The 24,352-nt window shown below is 37.8% G+C and overlaps 2 protein-coding genes and 1 pseudogene across 11 annotated transcripts; 1 reads left to right on the top strand and 2 right to left on the bottom strand.

Annotated features, from left to right (window-relative positions):
• Positions 1-1,154: 1,154 nt before the first annotated feature.
• On the bottom strand, positions 1,155-5,826 carry LOC115979606 (NKAP-like protein). Of its 6 annotated transcripts, none has more exons than XR_004089116.1 (3): positions 4,241-5,826; positions 3,834-3,954; positions 1,155-1,517 (listed from the first exon to the last, which is right to left on the bottom strand). XR_004089116.1 is itself a non-coding variant. In XM_031101662.1 (2 exons), the coding sequence occupies exon 1, from the start codon at positions 5,736-5,738 to the stop codon at positions 4,248-4,250; it is 1,491 nt and encodes a 496-aa protein (XP_030957522.1). In that variant the 5' UTR covers positions 5,739-5,826; the 3' UTR covers positions 1,155-1,517; positions 4,241-4,247. The 6 variants fall into 6 exon arrangements, 2 of the variants coding, with proteins under 2 accessions (XP_030957522.1, XP_030957542.1); XR_004089117.1 differs by having other exon boundaries at positions 1,155-1,485; XR_004089115.1 differs by lacking the exon at positions 3,834-3,954 and adding an exon at positions 2,650-3,020.
• Positions 5,827-13,611: 7,785 nt separating this feature from the next.
• On the top strand, positions 13,612-19,577 carry LOC115979571 (pentatricopeptide repeat-containing protein At2g27610). 5 transcript variants are annotated; one of them, XM_031101647.1, is made up of 4 exons: positions 13,612-16,697; positions 16,787-16,853; positions 17,182-17,233; positions 19,491-19,577. In XM_031101647.1, exon 1 carries the CDS (start codon positions 13,818-13,820, stop codon positions 16,440-16,442), a length of 2,625 nt encoding a protein of 874 aa, XP_030957507.1. In that variant the 5' UTR covers positions 13,612-13,817; the 3' UTR covers positions 16,443-16,697; positions 16,787-16,853; positions 17,182-17,233; positions 19,491-19,577. The 5 variants fall into 5 exon arrangements, with proteins under 5 accessions (XP_030957507.1, XP_030957500.1, XP_030957488.1 ...); XM_031101640.1 differs by lacking the exon at positions 16,787-16,853 and having other exon boundaries at positions 13,612-16,786; XM_031101628.1 differs by having other exon boundaries at positions 13,612-16,853.
• LOC115995209 lies at positions 17,347-22,621 on the bottom strand (annotated as a pseudogene).
• Positions 22,622-24,352: the final 1,731 nt, after the last annotated feature.

Genomic DNA, 24,352 nt, shown 5'->3' with positions numbered 1-24,352 from the left:
AGTTTTCAGCAACAATAAGTTCAATCCAAACGGACCCATAATCACTGTCAGTGCTAGTTCATTGATGGTGCAAGTGCCATGATGGTTAAAAAAATGATGGATTATGGATTCAGATAATACAGAAGGAAGAATTATGATGTATAATGGATTTAGATGTGAGAGAGACCGTCGGCAATCAAGAGGATGTTGAGAGCAAAAAGCAGCAAAGCAATTGGGATAGGATAGGAGTAGTTATGCCTCTTGCTTCCCTCTCTTCTTGTCTCTTGTTGATTGAGGTATACACGTCTCTCTCCCTCTCAACCGTACAAATACAGAGAAGACAATACCAAGCAGGTTGAGCACGCCTCTCTCTCTCTCTCTCACAGTCCCTCTGTATGTCTCACAGTCACAGGTCTTCCTCTTTGGTATCATTACAAAAAGACCCAAAAATGTCTTACAAGTTACAACCCTTCAAAGACCTAAAGGTAATAACGTAATAATAGCCCTTATAACAACCCAGCCAAAATGCGTTTACTAGAAACGGTGCATTTACTCGACAAAAATTTTCTCAACATATCACTGTTCAAACCTCCATTCGCACTTTTTATATAGACTAGTAGATATCACATCAACTTTCCAATAATGTGGATTCTAAATGAAAGAATGTAAAAACTGAGAGACTTCAACAAAAATATAAAGGTTACCATCTCCTAAAAATCTCCAAAATTATTGAAATCCAGTATAAAAACAGAAACAACTGCAAGCAGAGCAAAGAACACATGAGAATTAATTGACATGTGCATGCTTCAAGAAGGAAAATTATAGGGAAGGGTGGTCTTTTTTATCTTTTAAGAAAAATCATACACTAGCAGAGGATGCTCAAACCTTTGTATAAGAATACAAAATCATATTAGTAAGAGTAATGACTACTGTGAGTCTGTGACTACTACCAAATGCAAAATTAACGAGCTAACTAGCAATCACTGATAATACTGTCAGAAATATTACCCATAGTTGACACCTAGCAACAAAATGTTGGAAATGAATTAAATAAATAATAAAAGAAGAGCTACGTCCACAACATTTTCCACAACACTTTCACAACAAATCATAGGTAATAAGTTGTTATTGGTTCTAATTTAAATCCATCACTTAAATTATTTTTTTGTCCACCTATAACAGCCAATAACAACCTACTACTTAGAATTTGCTGTGAGAATATTGTGAACATAGCATTTCTCAAATAATAAAGCAAGCGTGGATGCAAGAATAAGTTCTTTATAATATAGGGTCTGGCTCCCCTACATTCTTGAAGTCTCCCATTTTCTCCCATTTTAAAACTGATGATAGACCCGTGGCAAAAATAAAATCCATGAGTTACAAAGATGCCATACCAAATACAACTTTTTTCTCACCTAAGAAGTCTAACCACCCTCTTTCTCTTTCTCCCCAACAAGACTTTCCTCTCTTATTTGCCTCTCTCTTCTTCTCCATCACCACCGCCACCTGAGCATCATAGGCACCGAAATCAAAGCTTACTGGGAAGGAAGGGTAAAACAAGACAATGGATTAGGAAATTAAAAAGAGCAAAAGATCTTTTTAATATAAATAATACCCACTGCCAATGTTACCACAAAATCAGTCACAACATTAACATCTAATTGAAAAGAACAATTCAAAAGTTTTTACAAAATAAAAAATTTCCACAACCTGAAAAGAAACAAGAAATACAATTTGATCAGAGAGAATAAATTATTAAAAAAATAACCCAAAATGGACAAGATGTGAGTCTGTGCTTGGGGAATTTATATCATTCTTGGCATGTTAGACAAGGACTTGAGTGGTGTGCTTAGCCACAACGCCATTGGCTTCTATCCAAGAGAAGGTGGAGTTAAAGACAACAATGGCAAACTGCACACCTACCTACCTCTCACAGTATAGCTTGCTTGGCTTCCCATAAGGTCACAAAGATCTTTTGCTCTTTTTAATTTCCTAATCCACTATCTTGTTTTACCCTTCATCTCTGGCAAGCTCTGATTTCGGTGCCTATGATGCTCAAGAGGCGGTGGTGATGGAGAAGTAGAGAGAGGCAAATAGGAGAGGAGGGAGAGAGAGAAAGAGGGTGGTCAGACTTCTTAGGTGAGAAAAAAGCTATGAAGCACGGGTGCGTTTCGGGACTTGGGTGCGGGTGCTGGTACGGGTGCGGGACTCGGCAATATTTGAAAAAGGTGGGTGCGGGTGCGGCGAGACTTGGCGATTAAAAAATTATTAAAAATATTTTTAATATATTACTAAGCATGCTTTTTTATATAATAATTATAGAAAACTCATATTATAATAATAATAATATTAATAATAATAGTATAGAAATAATAATAATAAAATAAATAGATAATAATAAGTAAAACAAAAAAAATAGGAGGCCCTCACCTGTAGCTTCCCATTAAAAAAGAAAAAAAAAAGAAAGGAAGATGTGGCTCTCACGTTTGGTCAGAGAGGCACAAAAAACAAAGAAGGAGTTTTTGTACTTACCAAAAAAAGAGAAACAGAAGTTACAGAACACTTCAAAAAAAAAAAAAAAATCAGAGAACAACTCAGTAGAACACGAAGAAGCAAAGATCCAGTCCAGTCCAGTCCAGTCCAGAAGGTTTTTTTTTTTTTTTTCCTTACCGGCCGATTTCCTTTTTCCGGCCGAAACACGCCAATATTCTGCCGATACGATCCGATTCGGCCTGAATTGGCGCAAATCCGTCCAGTTCGGCGTGCGTCGAAGCCGATTTGAGCCGTGTTGACGCGAGTCGGAAAATCCACGTGGCACGACACGGCACGGACGCGCGGTCTGCAGCGTCCCTCCCGCGTAGCCGCATCCTGCCGCGTCGGACGCGGGTGCGTTGGGTCCGGAGCCGCGTTCGTGCATCCCAGGAAAAAAGTTGTATTTGGCGTGGCATCTTTGTAACCTTTGGATTTTATTTTTTCCATGTGTCCATCAGTTTTAAAATGGGAGAGAACAGGAGATTTCAAGATTGGAGGGGAGCTAGACCCTATAATATAAACAAATTCCTTTTTAGATTCAAACAAACTCTTATACAAATGTCAAAATGCTCAATTCACTTAAGTTCTTTGTTCAAAACATTAACATGGCTGCTAAAACATTTCTAATGCTTTTAATAGTTACTGGTCATCTCCACTTTCCAGTACAAGAAGGTGTTGCACTATATATTTATTTTTATAATAATTATTTTATGTAAGTGTGCTGCCCTATTTATTTGCCAAAAAGTGCAAGATATATTTAGCAAGAAAAACAAAAAGTGGAAGCATGGAACCTAAATCTACCATTTTTATTAAAGCAAGATGTAAAATCCCCTCAGGAAATAAAAGAAGCACAATACGAATGTTGCATCAAATGAAATGGGTGCAAAGTTTAAGTAACAGCACCTAATAGCAAAACTGGAACACCAGTGAACACCATAACTAACTCATACAAGGAAAACAATCACTTAGCCACAACAAGGGAAAGGAATTAAGAAGAAGAGGATTTAAGAACATCTAAAGAAATTCCCCATACACAACACAAAACTCTGTTTTGGGCAGAATTAGTAAAATAGCCATTCCCTTCAATTCTCCTTCTAACTTCCCATTTCACTTTTTGTAGGATTTGCTCTAAGGCCTGGTATTATTTTGAAAGCCTCAAGAGTATATTTAGCATAATATGAATGTTTGTCATAACAATCTGTAATAAAGCAACTTTAAAATATATAAAACTTTGTTTTTTGTTTTTGATAAACAATATATAGGTGGAGGAATGGATCCACCTAAAGTCATGTATCATGCAGTAGTTAACTAGATATGCTTACTTGTACAGATTGGCAAACTTGCATTGCTTCCCTATCTTCCACTAGAATTTACATATGACTTGACAATCTGAATGAATCTATCATCTTAAATAGGAGCAAGGACGAAAATTGGAGTTACCACCTATATCAATATAACATGGAGTCAAATTATGATCTCATGACATGTTCAATGTAGGAAGAGGATGATGATTATAGCAGTACTGGGAGAAGACAATTTGACCCTCAATTTGACTATAAACCCAAAACAATCAATCGATGTGCTGGAAGGACTAATGTACTGGCTAATTACTTCAAACCATCAATGAAACATTGCTAAGAGTAGCATTTTGGTAAACAAGCAAAAGTATCTGGTTTACAAGAAAATATAAGGACATGAGATCAAACCAATACAGGTAGCAATCACATACATAAAAATCAAGCATCAGCAGTATCTGCAGGCTTCGTTGCACTGAAGGGATCATGATTTGGACCGACATCCTGCCCTATATGGCGCTGCACCAATCTCTGCAAATCAGCCATAACCTTGTGCTCACGCTTGGCCTTCTCTTCGTAATTAAACATAGCCAACGCCCTCTTATCCTCGGCACTATAAACTTGGTTTTCCTTCCTAATACGAATAGCATTCATCCTCTGGTGCCTGCTACCGCTCATCACATAACCAAGACCCTCGAACTTCTGAATCTCATCTGCAGATAAACCCACTTCTCCTCTCCTTGGAATACGCTTCCCTTGCTGCACATACTGAGCAATGGCATCACCTTCTCCGGGCCTAAGTGCGCCACCATAACTGATATGCCCTTCGGCTCTAGGCAAGGGCATTGGCCCAACCACTGGTTCGGTATCCAGAGCCGGCTTCTTCTGTGCCTCGAAAATCTCCTTAAAATTCAATGCCTCCGCAATGCTTTCAGCTTTCATCTCCCCATCCTCCTCTATCATCATTGCTGCCTTTTCAACTTCGGAACCCTCTGAATTCGAAACCTCAATGTCCTTCTCTGTATCCGAGAGATTCCTACTCCGACTCCGCTTCTTCTTCGACCTTACTCGATTGCTAGCATCGGAATCATCACTCTCATCGGAATTGCTGTACCTACTCTTTCTCCTACTACTACTCCCTTTTCTTCTACTGCTTCTTTTGCTACTCCTATGGCGGCTCCGATTCCTACTACTGCTTTTCTTTCTTTGCTTTCGCTTTTCTTCTTCTTCCTCCGATTCACTCTCGCTCTCGCTCTCATCAGATTCGTATTTACTACTCTTGGAAATCGAAATCGAACTCTTCCTCTTCCTCTTCCTCCTCGACCGCGAATCATCGGTTTCCGATTCCGATTCAGACTCGGAATTAGACTGACTTTCCGATTTTCCTTTCCGATTACTCACCTTCGCCTTCTCTTTCGAGCTTGAATCGCTCTTTTCACCGCCGATTAACTCGTCTTCTCCACCGTACTTGTCAGAGATCTCGTCAGCCTTCTCGTTATCGTTCTCGTTCTCGTTCCTAGGCGGACTCGGCGTGCAATTCCAAATACAACGAGTGAGCGCTCTTCTCATCTTCTGCCTCTTGAGCCTCCGGTACTCCTCAGGGTTCAGCCCCTTCAATTCCTCATCAGACTCGGACTCGGACGGGTTTCCATTACGGTAATCGCGTCCAAATCGCTTGGGCAAAGAGTCTTGGGCTTTGCTGGACCTAGGGTTTGGGCTTGAGCTCCGTTCTTGGTTGTGGTTGTGGTGGCGGCGGTCGTGGTTGTCGTAATAGCGGTCGTAGGCGTCATAATTAGGGCTACGACGGTGGTGGCGCCTGCTGTATTCGAAGGAGTTATCGGAATCTGGAGAGTAACGGCCGTTATCGCGGTCAGAACTGTGTCGTTTGTCAGGGATTTCGATCGTCGACGCTGGCCTCCCCATTTTGATCATTCAAGGGATTGTTGCTTCTGTTTGCCGACGCTATCTGTAATGAGTGTTTGATTTGGGGTGAGAAAGGTTGGACTTATTAACTGTGGGCTTTGGGTATGTTTCATCTGCATCATGGCTGGGGCTTGGGTTTGGGTTTGAAATGTGGCTGTGGGCTACGAGCTTCTTTGGATTATTGAGAAGTGGGCTAAGGCCCAACTCCTCCTTACCTCCAAAATAAAACTAATCAAGTATAATTTATTTTATACAAATTGATATTACATAACAATTGTTATTTTTATTCACATTTTATGATTTTAAACATAATAATAACCATTAAAAACAACCCAAACCAACTGAAAATAAATTATTGAAAATGACATTTAGAAACACAAGCAAAATTAGAGTAACACGTTTTGTCCCAAAAAAAAAAAAAAAATTAGAGTATAACATGGGAAAAAAAAGTTAATAAAAAATTATTCACTAAACTTAAGAGGTACTTAAAACGTCTAAAGAACATTTGATTTTTTTTTTTTTTTTTTTTGTGGATTTTAAAAGCTTGTGGGGGTGATTGTCAATGTAGTGGCAAAACATAAAATGAATGGGAGAGAGTGTGACTGTGTGAGAGAGTTGTGTATAAAAATAATAGTAAATAAAAAAAATAAAAGAAAGAAAAAAAAATAGAGAACGAATTGGGGGGAGGGTAACAATAATGTAAGACATAATAGGGAAAAAAAAAAAAAAAGAGAGACGGAGGGGTAGAGGAGAGGTAAGGAATGTAGAAGCCAAGATTGAATAAGCATTAATTAGAAACATGTCACTCACGTGATGTATGTATTCATTTGGGATTAACTTATTTGACTTTTTGCTAATTGTTTTATTGAAAGTTGATTAAAATATACTTGCACTGAAGTTGAAAAAATGATGTAAGCAAAATCAGATTAAAAAAACTAAATGAAAAATCCAATGGCCAACAAAAGATTAGCAAAATTAATTGTTAATCTTCCATTATTATATATTGTATAAATGTTGAGGATTTAGCTAGCTCAAATAATAAAGTTTGTTGTCATTAAATGAGAGACCTAGGTTTAAATCCTAGTAACCTTGAAATCCATTTAGTGTTTAGGGTTGATGATAGAGAGAGCAAGTATCATGTAGCATAAGTCATAAGTTTAAATCATATTATATTTATGTGGTGTCCAAATAGTTCAATTGATAAAGTTTATTGTTCTCAAATAAGTAACTTGGTTTCAAATCTCACATACATTAAACCAATTATTGTCTTAGCTTAATGATATATAGCTATCATTATAAAGCGAAAACTATAAGTTTATTGTAAGGGATAATTACACATAACCCACCTGTGGTTTGGGCGAAAATCACTTTGCCTGCCCGTGGTTTGAAAAGTATCACTTAACCCACCTGAGGTGTGTTTCCGTCACTCTCCATAACCCACCTCGGTCTCTGCCGTTACAAAAACACCTTTTAACCCCAAAACAGAACATAACGCGAATCAAAATCCCAAAAACTCAAACACTTTTCGAGAGAGACACCCAAGGTGCAATCAGGCTTGTTCTTCGTGGTTTGGAGCATGTGGAGAGGGAGAAAACACTTGTTTTGCATCATCGAACCTGGGCAAGGTATGTGTGATGTTTTTTCATCTGCATTTGAGTCTGTTCCTGATTTAGGGTTTCAGATCTTGTTCAAGTGTAAACTTACTGTGTGAAAGTCTAAATCCAAGAATCGTGTTATGTTGAGATGTCTTCATCGAGTGGTAATTTCTTGGGTTCATGTGGACATATGTGCAATGAGCAGACTTGTGTTTTGAGAACAAGTTTGAGTTTGCACAATTTTGGGAGGAGGTTCTTGGGTTGTAGCCGTTATAAGGTTGGTCCTAAGTGTCCTTTCTTTGTTTGGATTGATAACACAACCTGTCCTCGTGGGAATGAAACTGCACCTTTGGCTCTAGAGAAGATGTCTAGGCTTCAGACTGCTCTCCAACTTGCAAATGAGAGGGAAAGGACAGCTCTGGAAACGGCAGAAGAAGCTAGGCAAATAGCAGAAAAGGCTCTTGAAGAGGAAGCCAAAACCAAGGAGAGGGAGAGAAAGGCTCGAGCTGTCTGTGCAAAAGCTAAGGAAAAAGCCATTCTTGCTAAAGAGAAGCAAAGAATGTGGAAGTCTGCATGCATTTTGTCATGGATCTTTTTTGTTATTGTTATGTTGTTGCGTTTTGGCTTAATTGAGTTCTCTGGAGTGAAGAGACCTAGATTCTTGCCCCTGAAGTAGTTAATTGGTTAGTAGAGATAGTTATGGCAATGGTGTTAATGAATTTGCATTGTAATAGCACTAGCCTACTGATGTAATGTTTTGATGTGTCAATGAATGAAGAATTGGTCAATTATTAAGTATTTTGTGCATATCATAACAACCATTCAATGGAAGAAGTAATGGTCAATTATCAATTTGGCTGTGCATACCATAACAACCATTTCACAATAAAAACTTCCATACACTATATTAGAAAAATATACTTGGACACAATTTGTAGTAGCAATAAATAAACTTCCATATAATTTGGCTGTGCATACCATAACAACCATTCCACAATAAAATCTTCCCATACACTCTATTAGAAAAATATACTTGGACACAATTTGTAGTAGCAATAAATAAATTTTCATATAATTTGGTTGTGCATACCATTCCACAATAAAAATAATATACTTGGACACAATTTGTAGTAGTAATAAATAAACTTCCATATAATCTAGTTTGGACAAATATTGTTCCATACAAACTGTAATATATAACAATAACAACCTGGAGTGTATTGTACCTTAATTACAAAAAAGCACATTCCAAGGCCAGCAGTGATTGTTTTTTACACTAATTGATAATTACAAAAGGCTAACAGTGATCTTCACAAAAAAAAAAAACCAAAAAGGCCCACATGTTCCCACTAGCTTTACTCCCAATGCTGGCATGCGTACCCACTAGCTTCATTCATTTCTTGCCTTTACACTTTCCTCTTTCCACCCACTGGATTCATTTTTGGTGGCCTTTGTGCAGTAAGCTGTCCTCTAGTCCTCACACCACCAGTGCTCCCACTTGCATGTGAAGGCTACAAAATAAAAAATAGATCCACTTGTTAAAAAATATCCCAAGCTACACAACCATCCAGGACTAAGTTACCTGTGAAGAACTTGGTAAGGTATCCCAGGTCTCCCTAGGTGTGTGAAACTCTGGTTGTGAGGAAGAGAACCATCCTGCTCTCTTGTGAGATGGCCTAGGTTGATTTCCTTGCTGTGAGGATGAAGGCTGAGTGGCAGACATCATGTTGTAGGTCTGGGTAGGCTGCTGAGGTGCAGGCTGAGGTGCAGGCACCCCTTCCCTTGCCTGCAACAAAACCCAGTTTCAATACAGTGTCTATTGTAAGTTTAAAAACAAGTTTTCTTTTTTTTTTTTGCCATTTAAATCCTAATAACTTACAGCTTTTTCTCTTTGAAGTCTTTGTCTCCTCTACCATGGTGTCTCCCCAGTGATGCCAGCCTTGCACCCTCTTGAGTTATGCCCTTCTTTTTTGCATTTCCCACATCTTACAGGTCTGTTCTGTCTACTTGCTTTGTAAGGGTTCCTAGGCTCATCAGAAGCCCTCTTTCTTTGCTTGGGTGGTCTGCCTAGTGGTTTGTATATGTGAGGTGCCAGGGGAGCAGGCTGTCCAGTCTCAGCCCATTCTGACTGGCCAGGCATGGGAGGAAGTACCTCCTTGTATATCTCCATGTAAGTTTCTTTGAAGTAGCATGGGTGGGTATAGTCTTCTGGTGTCTCAATGTTTGTATAAATGGCTGTTATGGCATGTTTGCAGGGAATGCCATTTAAATCCCAAGACCTACAGCTACATGTCTTCTTCACCAAATCAACTACATGCCTCTCATACTGACTGCCTACCTCATAAAGGAAACTACCAGCTGGGGTAGCACTAAATGCCTTACTTTCAACCTTTAATTTCTCCAACCTATCTTGTATGCTTGGACTCAACTTTCCAGCATACTTCTGTATCCCTTCCCTTTTTGTGTAAAGCCTAGTCATAAGTCTAACCCTAATCCACTCCAACATTGCCAAGATAGGCTTGTCCCTAGACTTCAATATCATTGCATTAAAAGACTCATTCAAATTATTTACCAAACAATCTGTTAAGGCCCTAGGAGTGAAGTGTGACCTTGTCCATTGTGCAGGTGCAATGTTTGCAAGATACTCATATGCCTTTTCATCCAAATCCCTTATGTACTGCATACATCTCTCAAACTCCCTTACTGTTGTGGCAACAGCACACCTCCACAATGCATCCTTCAGCTCCAATCCCTTGTGATCAATTTTGAAATTATTGTAGATGTGTTTCACACAGTATCTATGCTCCACGATAGGGAATAGTGTCTCTATTACAGGTATAAGCCCCTGTAAATAAGCAAATAAACAAACAAAACAAGTTAGTTTAGCAAACAAAGTCAACTATTCAAGTGTAACTGAACAAAACAAAACTTGCATACCTTTTGCCTATCAGAAATGAAGACCAACTGAAGCTCCTCTGGCCTCCCTATATCATCAGCAAAAATTTCCAAAAATCATATCCAAGACTCCCTAGTTTCTTGTTCCACAACAGCCATGACTACTACCCTAGTTTCTTGTTCCACAACAGTCATGACTACTAGAAAAATGTTGTCATTTGCATCTTTGGCAGTGGCAGATAAGATTTGCCCACCAAATCTGTGCTTTATGTGACAACCATCTAAACCTATAAATGGCCTGCATCCACCTAAAAATCCTACCTTCTGAGTATTAAACCTAATATACATCCTCTTAAATTTTGGCTAGGAAGTCTCCTCAGTCATTTCTGTCTGCAGTATAACCCTACTCCCCTTGTCTACAGTGGTTATCATTTGTGCATAGTCCCTAAGGACACCATATTGCAGTTGCTCATCTCCATTTATCAAATCCTTTGCCTTTCTCTTTGACCTATACACTTGGTTTACACTTAGGTCAACAGATAAATTTTGTATCACATGGTTGTGTACACCACTCACCTCCCAATTTGGATTTTTGCTAAAATCTTCAATGAACCTCTTAGCAACATAAGCTGATGTTGCTTGGCTGTTTTTGAAAGACTTGGGACAAGTACAGTCATCAGTCAAGGTCTTAATTTGAAATGTTAGCTCTCCACTTATTTGAGATGCATAACATCTCCACCCACACCCATTCTTGCAGTGAACTGATATCTTGGTCCTCTCATTAAGCTTGAATTTGATGTCAATAGGTTTTTTGATTGTATACTCCCTCAAAGTAGCTCTGAACACCTTTGCATTAGGGAACTTCATCTCCTTCTTCAGTACAACATTTCTCATGTCACTCTTAGCATTAAACTCTACTTGCTCAGGTACCTGCTCATCATCAGACCCATCCATGCTTACCAGGTCATCCTCAAGGGCTAGCTCAGCCCACTCAGGGTCTGTGTGGGGTGCATTGCTTGATTCTGGGGCTGTGTGGGGTGCATTGCTTGATTCTGGGTTTGTATTGGGAGCAGAACCTTGTGGAGCTGAGTTTTGAGCAGCAAATACATCATCACCAAAGCCATCCCCCTCTAGGCCTTCATTTAGCCAATCATCATCATCATCATCTCCTTCAACATTCTGTTCTTCATCTCTTGCATCAATGTCAACATCCTCAACATCTTCTTCATCATCACTCTCATCATTATTCTCATCATCATTCTCATCATCTTCATCATCATCACTATCCAATTCTATTTCAACCCTTGCTGCATCACCACTTACATCACCACCTACATGACCACCTACACCATCTGCCACTCCCCCTCCATCACCACCTACACCACCATCTGCCACTCCCCCTGCATCAGGATACTCAACTGTCAATGGCTCCACATCTATGTCAGTATAGATTATGATTTTTTCAGCATACCATGCCTTATGAAGGTTAGTCATGTTTACGACATCTGTATCTGTTTCTGTGTCTCTTAAATCATGCTGTAGATCACCATCAGGAATTAAATACTTATATCTACTGTGTTCCTTAGGAGCACCAACTAGATGGCATAAATCCGAATTTCAAAGTAACTCAACTTGTCAGGGTCAATCTCTGTCAGTAAACGTATAGACCCACCCACATATTGTATGGTTGGCTCCTCCACAAAACATCCCCCAACATGAATTTCAAGGTCAAATGTGAAGTCAACCATCTGCAATTAAAATAAGTATTTTGTTTACACACTGACATGCAGAAAGTGACAAGAAGCCAAAAGAGACAACAAGCCAACAAATTGACAACAACACACGGACAAAGGACCACATAAAGCACATGCAAAACCAGATTCCCAACAAATTCATAGGGACCACACTACCCACAATTCACAAACAAGTGCAATCATTGACAAATAAACTTGATTCTTTCAGGTATATGCATTATAGAAACAACCATAGCAAAATGCATATCCTAAGCGATTCTACACATAAATAGCAAAATGCACATTTAACATACAAAAAAAATTTTATTGTGCAGATGAACAGCAAAACCTAACTACGTGGGTGAGTCACCATAAAAAAATGACATCAAGAACCCAAATGCAGATGAAAAACAATCACACATACCTTGCCTAGGTTCGATGATGCAAAACAAGTGTTTTCTCCCTCTCCACACGCTCCAAACCACGAAGAACAAGCCTGATTGCACCTTGGGTCTCTCTCTCGAAAAGTGTTTGAGTTTTGGGGGTTTTGATTCGCGTTATGTTCTGTTTTGGGGTTAAAAGGTGTTTTTGTAACGGCAGAGACCGAGGTGGGTTACGGAGAGTGACGGAAACACACCTCAGGTGGGTTAAGTGATACTTTTCAAATCACGGGTAGGCAAAGTGATTTTCGCCCAAATCACAGGTGGGTTATGTGTAATTATCCCTTATTGTAAATATATACACAATAAATTCCATTGATGAGCTTGTATGTTGTGATTGATTTACAATAATAATATGTTAATAGTGGTTCCATGTAAAAAATGATATTTTACCAATTATAACTTGTCACCTAGATGTTGTGGGAAAAAGTTGTAAAATTTGTTTTGCACCATCATTGGTTAAAAAATGTTTTATAGCTTAGTTTGTGTTTGTTTTAACTAAAAACAATTTCCGATTTGTAAAATATTTTCAAGTGAAAATATTAGGACTATAAAGAAAATATTTACAAGTGTTTGGTTGTATTTAGAAAATGCATCGAAAAACAATTTCATGTATGTAAAAAAAAAAAAAAAAAAAAATCATCTCAACACAAATTTTAAATTTGCAAGGGGTCTTCATTCTAGGGGTGGGTTGCGATCTCTAGAGTGGTGGTTGCAACGGTGTTAGGTGGGTGAGTTAGATCAAGAACAAGAGAAAGAGAGGTAAGGTCTCTAAGGGTGGGTTATGGTTGTGTCAGAATGGTGACTAGGTTACAGGTGGGTTGTGGTGGGTCACCAACGATAGTAGGCTGGAGAGAGAGAAAGAAAGGTGGCATGGCAATGGTGGAGCTAGCGGTTGCGATTAGGCCATGGCAATGATGGGTGGGGTGGGTGATTGGGGTGAGAGAAAAAAAGAGATTGGGATATTTTTCAAAAATTGTTTTACCGAATTGGAGGGGCGTAAACCAAGTTACATGTCAAAGGGGTTATTTTACCCTCAACTTTAAAAATATTTTCGTGTTAACCATTATTTTGAATACCAAACACCTCCTTTCAAAAAAAAAAAAAAAAAAAAAAAACCAAACACCTAAAAAAATAGAAAAAATAGTTTAAAAAAAATATATTATCAGTCTAATCAAACGGAGCCTTGAAGAACAAAATATTTAGCTAAGAACTCGACCTTAAGACAGTGACTTACAGTGACAGACTTCAGAGGTAGAAATTTATTTCTTCTTCGTTAAAAGTTTTGGCAACCTTAAAACGTGAAGTACTTTAAAACTTAAAATAAGCCACCTGCTATAATCTAAGATTCTAGCCACACAAAAAAAAAAGGATTCTAGAACGTATGCTATTATTTATAACGTTAACAGCCAAAGAGAGCATAGCATGACTCTGTGTTCGTCTTTAAGGACGCTCACAAAGCAAACACTGAACACACTTAAACTCTTTCATTTCACATACCACACTAATCTTCTGTCTTATTCCCATGCCAATGCCATTGCCTTTGACCCCTTGACTTCAGATTCCAGCTTCGTTCACCATGCACACCACCCGTTCGACAAAAGTACTCAGAAAGACCTTTCAAACTATAATCACTTGCTTTTCGAGTACTCTCGCACTCATTGCAACCAAGAGGCTCTCAACATCTTTGTGGGTCTTCATCATTCGAGTTTACCTGTTGATGGGTCGACCATGTCGTGTGTGTTGAAGGTCTGTGGATGCTTGTTTGATCAAAACGTGGGCAGGCAGGTGCATTGTCAATGTATAAAATCAGGGTTTGTGGAGGATGTTAGTGTTGGGACTGCTCTGGTTGATATGTACATGAAAACTGAGAATGTTGGAGATGGGAGGAGAGTTTTTGATGAGATGGGTGAGAGAAATGTGGTGTCTTGGACTTCATTGCTCTCCGGTTATGTACGGAACGGGTTGAACGATTTGGCCTTAGAATTTTTCTTTTTAATGCAAGGAGAGGGTATTAAGCCTAACCCTCTTACTTTTGCAACTGTTTTTGGAGCTTTGGCAGATGATGTTATGGTTAAGAAGGGAATTCAAGTCCACACAATGGTAATAAAGAATGGTTTTGAGTCTACTGTGTTTGTGAGCAATTCTTTAATTAATATGTATTCAAAGTCAGGGATGGCTAGAGATGCTAGAGCTGTGTTTGATAGTATGGAGAAGAGGAATGAGGTTTCGTGGAACGGTATGGTTGCAGGCTGTGTTACAAATGGACTTGACTTGGAAGCTTTTGAAATGTTTTATCAAATGCGACTTGCAGGTGTGATGCTTACACAGATGATATTTGCTACCATGATTAAACTATGTGCTAACCTTAAAGAATTAGGTTTTGCTAGACAGCTTCATTGTCGGGTTTTGAAAAATGGGTATTGCTTTGATCACAATATTAGAACGGCACTTATGGTAGCTTACAGTAAGTGCAGTGTCATGGATGATGCATTTCAACTGTTTTCTATGATGCATGGGGTTCAGAATGTTGTGTCATGGACGGCCATGATCAGTGGGTACTTACAGAATGGTGGAACAAGGCAAGCAGTGAATTTATTTTGCCAAATGAACAGGGAAGGTGTTAGACCCAACCATTTCACTTATTCTACCATCCTTACGGCTCAACCTGCCATTTCTACTTTCCAACTACATGCACAAGTCATTAAAACTAATTATGAGAAATCATCTTCAGTAGGAACTGCACTTTTAGATGCTTATGTTAAGATGGGCTGCATTGATGAAGCTGCAAAAGTATTTGAATTGATTGACGAGAAGGACATTGTGGCATGGTCAGCAATGGTAGCTGGATATGCTCAAAGAGAAGACACAGAGGGAGCAGTTAAAATTTATCTCTGGTTGGCAAAAGAGGGTGTCAAACCAAATGAGTTTACCTTTTGTAGTATCGTTAATGCCTGTGCTGCACCTTCTGCAGTGATAGAGCAGGGGAAACAATTCCATGCTTGCTCAATCAAATCAGGATTAAATAATGCTTTATGTGTAAGTAGTGCTCTTGTAACCATGTATGCCAAGAGAGGAAATATTGAAAGTGCAAATACAGTTTTCAAGAGGCAAGGTGAGAGAGACTTAGTTTCATGGAACTCAATGATCTCTGGATATGCACAACATGGTCATGGGAAGAAGGCTCTTGAGATATTTGAGGAAATGAGAAGGAGAAACTTGGAAATGGATGACATAACATTCATTGGGGTGATTTCTGCATGTACTCATGCAGGCTTAGTGGATGAAGGCCAAAGATACTTCAACATGATGGTCAAAGATCACGACATTGATCCAACAATGGAGCATTATTCTTGCATGGTTGATCTATATAGCAGAGCAGGACTGCTCGAAAAGGCCATGGATATCATAAATGGGATGCCATTCCCTGCAGGTGCAACTGTGTGGCGAACTCTCTTGGCTGCTTGCCGTGTTCACCGCAATGTAGAGTTTGGAAAACTTGCAGCAGAAAAGCTCATTTCACTTCAGCCACAAGACTCGGCTGCATATGTCTTACTATCTAATATTTATGCTGCTACAGGAAATTGGCAAGAGAGAGCTAAGGTGAGGAAGTTGATGGATGAGAGAAATGTGAAAAAAGAAGCTGGGTACAGCTGGATTGAAGTTAAGAACAAGACTTACTCATTCTTGGCTGGTGATCTTTCACATCCCTCTTCAGATCTTATTTACTCTAAACTTGAAGAATTAAGTATTCGGCTGAAGGATGCCGGATATCAGCCTGATACAAATTATGTGCTTCACGACGTTGAAGAGGAACACAAAGAAACCATCCTTTCTCAGCACAGTGAGAGACTGGCAATTGCTTTTGGATTAATTGCTACACCTCCAGGAACTCCTATCCAGATTGTGAAGAACCTTAGGGTCTGTGGAGACTGTCACACTGTTATTAAGTTAATATCAATGCTTGAAGCCAGAGAAATTGTTGTCAGAGACTCAAACCGATTCCACCACTTTAAAGGAGGTTTATGCACATGTGGGGACTATTGGTGACAACAAATTTGGGAAATGGGTTCTACCTGAAGTTTTCCAAGGGTTTCTCACATCAACAAGACAATTCTTAAGCAAAGGAGCCACATAACTTCTACACGCTCACATTGCAAAGAGTAGCACAAGAATTAATATCCTAAACTGTCAAGGCTTACAAAGCAATATAATTGATATATCCTAGAGTAGATTCTTGTAGTGATTGTGAATTTGATGCTCGTTCACATTAAAGAAGAAGTTCATATATCAAGCTTTAAAAATGTATGAAGGATGACTACATGAGTGGATACTTTGAAACTTTTTGTGTCATTATGGCAGGAGGTTGATATCTTCACTCTTTTTGTCTGAAGGTACTTTTTTCCATTCTGCTGCTAAGTGCTAACACATTGGTTTGAGACATGTGGCAATTACCTTCAGGTACTTGGGAATGGTACCTTTCATACGATTCTATTTAATGGATTTTCTAAGTGTAATTTGGTCAATATGTCAACTTAAAAAATCAAATATATTTCTTTTCAAAAGTATGGAATAAGATAATGCTAGATAATCTCTTCACATGCATACTTTTGAGATTATAGGGCATAGGATTAATGGGAGTTATATTGATTTGAGGAACTAAATGTAGTTAACCCTGTTTCACTTCCATTGTCTTCAGTATTTATTGTAGGTGATTACCAAAAGTTACCTTACCCTCTTCTTTTCCTTTTATGTATCTAATCTAAGCAGTCTTGTCTTTTGTTATTAGGATTACTTCATGCTGAAGATGCTACCATAGCGTGGTTAGAGGGAAAAAAAAGGTATCCCCTTTGGAAACTTAAGGTTAAGGCAAAGCCCAAGAATAAGAGCCCATGGTAGTTAATTAGGTTATTAGTATTTTATTTTATGTTTTATATTGTTTTTCTAGGGTCAAGGAAATTTTAGTAATTTTTTAATTGTTGGGCATGGGCGATAGTTGTGGGCCTTGGTTTTTATTTTATTAATAAGTCTTATTTAGTTTATGAGTCTTTATGCATGAGTTTTGATTCAATTCAATTAGGATTTTTTTTTACTATTCAAAGTAAGTCCTAGTTCTATCATTAGTATATCTAAGTTTGTTATTGTACTCAAAGAAGGGGGAGTTAATCAATAAAAGATTTAGTGTTTTGAGTATTGAGACGTGTTGGCCTTATTGTTCTTTTACATCTCTTTTTGTCCTTTTTGATACGTTGTCACTATTCATATGAACTGTTCACGCTGTTGTTCTCAGATTGTATGCATAATTGATTTCTGTTTCTTCTTAACTCTTTTTAACCCTAAATCAATTCTTTTTTCTTCCCTACAAACCCTAGTCATTCCTGAACCCTAACCCTGCTTTCCAAAAGTTCTAAAACTTAACCCACCACAAGCACACATAAGCAAATTCTTTAATTTGTCCTACATCACATGTATTTTGACTACCAATGCTGCAGATACATGGAATGTAATCTGTAACTTTTACATTGCCCTAAAAATGTTGGCAGGAATATGTTCATAAGTGCAAAGGCAATGATGCATACTATTGATGTTTCCTCAATGACAAGATGTTTCTAACATTTTTTTTTCTTACAACCCACCAGAAGAGGGGGGGGGGGGGTGTGGAGATTTGAATCTAGGTTCATAAATGTAGTTAACTCTGAAAGACATCTTTTCCCCGATGATTTGAGGAACTAAATGTAGTTAACTATGTTTCACTTCCATGGTCTTCATAAATGTGCATCTTGTTTCCTCATTAACATGAATCTAGGTTCTCCTCCATTGGGGAACTGGGAAGTGCCACTAAGTAATAAGGCTCTTGGCAGATATTTCTTAACAATTACTATTTCTTGCGGGCAAAGTGATGAGGTAAAATTCATATTTCATGTTATGATTTGAGGGTATCATGAATGGAAGTATGAAGCCTCCAATGGTTTTGGAAACTTTATAGTCATTCCACATAATATTCTTGACATTTAGCTACAAAGATGTGAGAGTATATATTCTAAGTTACTTGCTCATAAACCTTGTTTATGTGAATTTAAAACTTCCATGCCAGTTGCTTTACATTTTGCCTCTCTCTCTCTCTCTCTCTCTTCCTGAATGAAGCCTGTCTCCATCTTAAACCCTCTTCGAAAACAAGATGTTCCCATATGAAACCATGGCTATAAGAACTGACATGTTCATTTCTCACATTACACAACAGAACTATACCTCTTCACATACTTTAAAATCTAAAAGTTGCTGAAATAGAACTTCATAGCTGAAAGAGCAAACTATTTTAGATAGAAGGATCATACCATATTTTTGGATATATGTAGCGAGAGCAGTGGATGAGATAATGACTAAAATAAAATCAATATTGCGAACATATGTAGTTGATCACTTGTTCCTACGCAGAAACCACATTGAGACCAAAAGGACTCCTGACCTTATGGATACCATTGCTCCATGTCAAGGACCCAAACACAGAGCTCCCATTGCTGTTCTTGAAGGGGATAAAATCAACCCTTAAAGACATCTTTTCCCCGACCTTTGTAAACTTAAGTTTAGCCGGTGTAACTTTGACTTCAACACCAGTTGGGTAATCAATAGATGCAACATATACTGTTGGATCTTTACCATAATTTGTGACTGTTCTACAAAGTGATAAACTTCTGTTCATATTGGCAACACCAATTGAAGGGTAATTAAAATTGTAGGAAGGTGTAAGAGGGTTCTTGCATTGTACTAGTTCCCCTATAAGGTTCTTCAATTGTGTAGGGCTTGCTCCAGTGCTACATAGAAAATTGATGATGTCATGGGAGTTGAAATCATACACAAGTCACAGATTTAATGCTCCAGTGGGGCTAATGTGTCCGGATCCGTAGTCAAAAGGCGTGGTCTGAGTTCCATTTGGATCTCTTCCAATTGCATGTTGAGTGTTATCTAGGACCATTGCTGTGGTAATCCATAGATTTTGTACGATCAGAAACATAAGTAAATTTGTAATTATCCGACATTATAGTGTAAAACAACTTACCTGTTGTCATTATTGCTGACATTATGGCTGCTGGACTCCAGGAAGGTTGGTACAATTTTACAATTGCTGCAACTGTAGAAACATGTGGGCAAGACATTGAGGTGCCGGAGATTATGTTCTAATCGACAGATCGTTCAGCAGTTGCTGTAGTTGCTACTGGAGACCATGCTGCCAAAATATTCAATCCAGGTCCTGTGATATCTGGCTGCAATAGAAATTATGCATCTTTCGGTAAGAGTTTATGGAGATAACTTTTCTTTAGCTACGTATGGTGGTCAAGATATTGCATTATTTCTATCCCTTTTTTACCATCATGTTGGCATAATCTTTTGTTTCTTGACGTATTTTGAGTGAATGTGCACAAGTATAAATTGAGAAGACTAAATAAACTTACCTTAATAATGTCTGGAGTTATAATATTTGGCCCCATGGAAGAAAATACAACCACCTCTGGTGCAGGTTTGATGTTCAGAACTGTTATAGTTGGGGAGATTTTACCAACTGGATTCCTGTAATGACAGAAGTAGTTGCAATCAACTTGAACTATTGAATTATTATTATTTTTTAAATAGTGAATCCACGTTTAATTAATTTTCAGTTGCATTTATTTTGGAGCTTTTCCATTCTTTCATTGACAATGTTTTTAACATACAAAGCTTGAAAAACTCACTTTTCTGAAATCATTTATGCTTGAAGCTCTTCTACTTCTTCTTGACCGATTAAAGTGCCTTGGATGACGAACTGAAAGCCAACATCTTTGATAGATGGATCAATGAGTATCAATCCAACAGCACCAGCCTGTCTTAAAAAAATGCTTTTTTCTCTTCGGTTATCAGTAAAGGTTTCAATCGTGCACACCACGATTTTCCCCTTAACTAGGGTTTGGTCTGGCGTATTGTTCTTGCAAAAGCTGATACAGAAAGGAAAGGAACCAAGGTTTTTAAAACAAATAGATCAATGATGGGATGGCAATTTAGAGGTGTTGGGTTGGTTGAGCATCATGAAATCAGAAAATATGTGTACAAGATGATTAAACTATATGATGCTTATGACTACAAAATTGGAAAGTCTTAGTTTAGGATAATAAATTTTTTGAAAAAAAAAAAAAAATCCTTATTACTTGTCAAAAAATCATTTTAGTATGAACATTAAGATGCTTAAGAAAAAAAAATCATATAATTTAGGAAGAAAATAAAAAAATATGTACAAGACTTCCATATTGGTAGAATTTGAATTTGCATAAAATGTAACTGAATTGATTTTAATAGATTGACCACAGCTGAGTAGAAACTAAATAACAGAGAAACTGTTATTTTCCCATCAAACACAGAAGATACCTGGCATTCTTTGCTGTAACTCCAGGAGCAGCTGCAGCACTCCCAGCTATCAAACCATAATAAGTTTCCATCTTGATTGGGTTTAAGGAGGAACCCTGAGAGCATGGAATTTCCATTTTAAATAAAAATCTTTCCTATATAACTTTATATTTGATAAAGAGTTGGGGTGGAATATACCAAATTTACCTTTAGAACTTTTGAATTTCCAAGATAAACAATTGAATGGAATTCCCTGTCCACTGAGCTTGCAGCAACAGTAAGAATCCAAGGAGCAACATTGGTTGCAGTACCTGGGAAAGCTGAGTTTCCGGCTGAAGCAGATACTAGAATTCCTCTTTGGAATGCATGGAAAGCTCCAATCAAGATTGCATTTTCAAAATAACTAGGCTGGGGAGGATCAGGGCCAATGGAAATGGAAAGTATATCAACACCATCACTAATGGCATCATCCAGGGCAGAAAGAATGTCAGCTTCACTGCACATGTCAAACCAACAAGCCTTGTAGATGGCAAGTCTGGCACTTGGTACACCACCCCTTGCAGTACCTCTGGCCATACCAAATAGGCTGACATTAGCTACTATGGATCCAGCTATTGTTGAGGCAGTGTGAGTTCCATGCCCATCACCATCTCGAGCTGACCGGAAGAAAGGGAGGTTAAAAGATTCAAGAGGCCCAGACTCTGCTTCAAACCCTTTCGAATAGAACCTGGCGCCTATAATCTTCCTGAAAATTCCAACCCAAATGACAATGTAAGCCCCATGGTAAGTTTGCATTCATATAATAGCTGTATGGTTGTACCAGATATACAATAGAATTGGTTGGTTTAAATACTAAACCTTGTGGTTGTTCTAATTCAGTGAGAATGTGGTGTGTCAATCATGGAAGTGGATTCTTTAGTGTTTAAAATGTTTGGTACCTGTTGCAGTTGGCCAATCTAAAATGTTCACCAGTAACACATTCTCCCTTGAATTTCTTGGGTTCAGGACTCAATCCTTTATCATTGAAGCTCTTTGATTCAGGCCAAATTCCTGAAAGATACATTAATGTGAATTCTATGTTTGTAATAAAATAAAAGAAGAGTTTAATGAGAAATTAAGATATGGATCTTTACCTGTATCAATTACACCAACAATGATATTTGAAGTTGATTCCATTGGCATTTGATTATATTGTTGTGCAGAATCTATTCCTAGAAATTCCCAGGAATGTGCTGTGTGGAGCTTATTCATCTTGCTCTGAAACACAGAAACAACCAAATCTTTATCTGCAGCAGATGTAAGAGAAATTCAATTAGAGCATATCTATGCTATCACCAATGGCTTTTGATGCTTATTATTGCTGACCATGTGTTAAACTGTACTTAAACCCCCCAAGAAAATGTTCAAATTTTGAAAGAGGGGTGAAGATGCATTTGAATTTGGAGACATTCTATTTTACCTCCATTGTGGATGTAATGATCAGTGTTGGATCATGCATTTCACTTGTTTTACCAAAAACAAACGAATGAATAAATATATAAAATCAGGTACCTGCAAGTTGTTGTGCTTGCTCTGGTGTGAGCATAGCTGAGAAGCCTCTGAAGCTTTTACTGTAATGGTGAATTGCCGATTGTTGTGCTCCATCAAAACTGAAATTAATTATGTTAGTACTTTGACAACACTCGGTTATGAAAATCTGTAGTTTTCCTATGATCTTGTTATTTGATGTCTCATAATGGAAATAAATATGTAGTAGTATTAGCTCCTTATAGTCCTTACCTGCCTGTAACTGAAGCAAGTATTTCATGGTTGGCTCTAACCACAGATTCCGAATTGGGGTGAGAGTGTTCCCCCATGTAAACTATGTAATGCTGCAAATTACAAGGAAAAGGAAATAAAAAATAATTTTTTTAAAAAGTAAAATAAACCTGTTAGTTAAAGAACCATATGCCTGAACAGTGCCAGCATTGCCAATGTAGAGTATTTCATTCTCACACCACTCAAATTTCTTTAAAAGGAGCATTATTAGATTTCATGGTTGTCCCATGCATGCTGTATTCAAGTATTTTGTTTTCTTTGGGGCGTTTTTTGTTTTTTGAGTAAGGTTAGGGATCAAAACCGAGCTAAAAGTGCCCCTAAGCCAAGAGGCTCTTGGAATTTTTTTTTTTTTTTTTGGGGGTTGGGGGGGGGGGGGTGTGGAGAGAGAGAGAGAGAAGGGGCTGGAACACAGGTTTTTTTAGAACTGATAAAGTCAGCTATGCCTGTAATTTTCATAATGTTGACAAATATTAGAAATTGTTTTCTTTTTGTTAAAAAGAAAAAGGAAATCGAAAGGGAAGTCTCAATATGGACAACTACAATTAGAGGATTGAAGGATATAAAAGAGGATGTGATCCATAATTCCACATCAGCATTCTTGTGTGTTTCGTATAGTATATGACTAACACATTTGGTAATTAATTCTTCATTGTGAAAGAAAATGCACTCTTGAAGGTTAAGGCATTTTCATAATGTAAAACAAGAGCCTCCTTTCATAGTAGGAAAAAGGGCTAGAACTCTTAGTACTAACTCTTACTAAACTATTACGTTGTCTATCTCCCTCATCCCCTACCTCTGCATCAGTAGTGGTTGCATGCACGAAAGCAAATCTAATGAAGAACAGAATAGTGAGAACTTTAACCAGTCTCGTGATTTATGTTAAAAATTGCAAGATTGCAGTAGCCAAAAAAGGGAAATGATGATGCTTGTGCAAAATAATTCAACCCCTTTTTATAGCCCAAGCAATACAAGTTCAAATGCCGGCATGATGCTTCTTTGGTTTAAGTTTTCATATAAGCTGAGATACTCGGATGATACACATATGATTGTATGTGTTTAACAATTTTGAAAGCTTCCATATGAACTCTTTTGGCTTTTGGCCGGCTTATGCTGTTTTGAGAATGAAAGGGTCAAATATGACATTCAAGTTTCAACCAAGGTATATTATAATACATTAATGAGGAGTATTATATACTTAAGGAAGAGCATCTTGTCCGGTAATTGTAAGTAAGCTATTGGATCATATCAGAAAGTATAAAGAATATGCTAACTGTAGGATTACATATTGCAATTCGAAATGCAATTTATGTAGAATCCATAAATTAGCATACAAGACATATCATTAATTATATAATTGTCATTTATTAATGACGAGCTCTATACTTTCGTTTGTTCATAACCGGCTAAAGACTGTATACTTGATCTCATCATTAATGTTTTTTAGACTCGCGAAGAACTTAAGATGTGAAATATTTGGAAGTTTGATGTCTAGAATTTTAAGCCTTAAAAAGATGGTTTGTGTATTTCATTATGACTGACTAACTGTAATGGGAGGAAGAGTGATATTGCTTGAGTTAAAAACCAGCATAAACACAAAGAAAAACTAGATTAAGGACAAGTATAGATCATTGAGGCAGTGAAAAACTGAAAATAGACTGGACAGTTCATAGATTAACAGTAAACGTAGCCCCTTGAAAAATGATGGAACATTTGGATGTAAGGAAAATGGTAGAAGAATTCATTAAATTTCTACATTTGCGTACTGGTTA

The sequence above is a fragment of the Quercus lobata genome, chromosome 1 (genome assembly GCF_001633185.2).
Source record: "Quercus lobata isolate SW786 chromosome 1, ValleyOak3.0 Primary Assembly, whole genome shotgun sequence".
NCBI lineage: Eukaryota > Viridiplantae > Streptophyta > Magnoliopsida > Fagales > Fagaceae > Quercus > Quercus lobata.
This window is presented reverse-complemented; position numbering and strand designations above follow the sequence as displayed.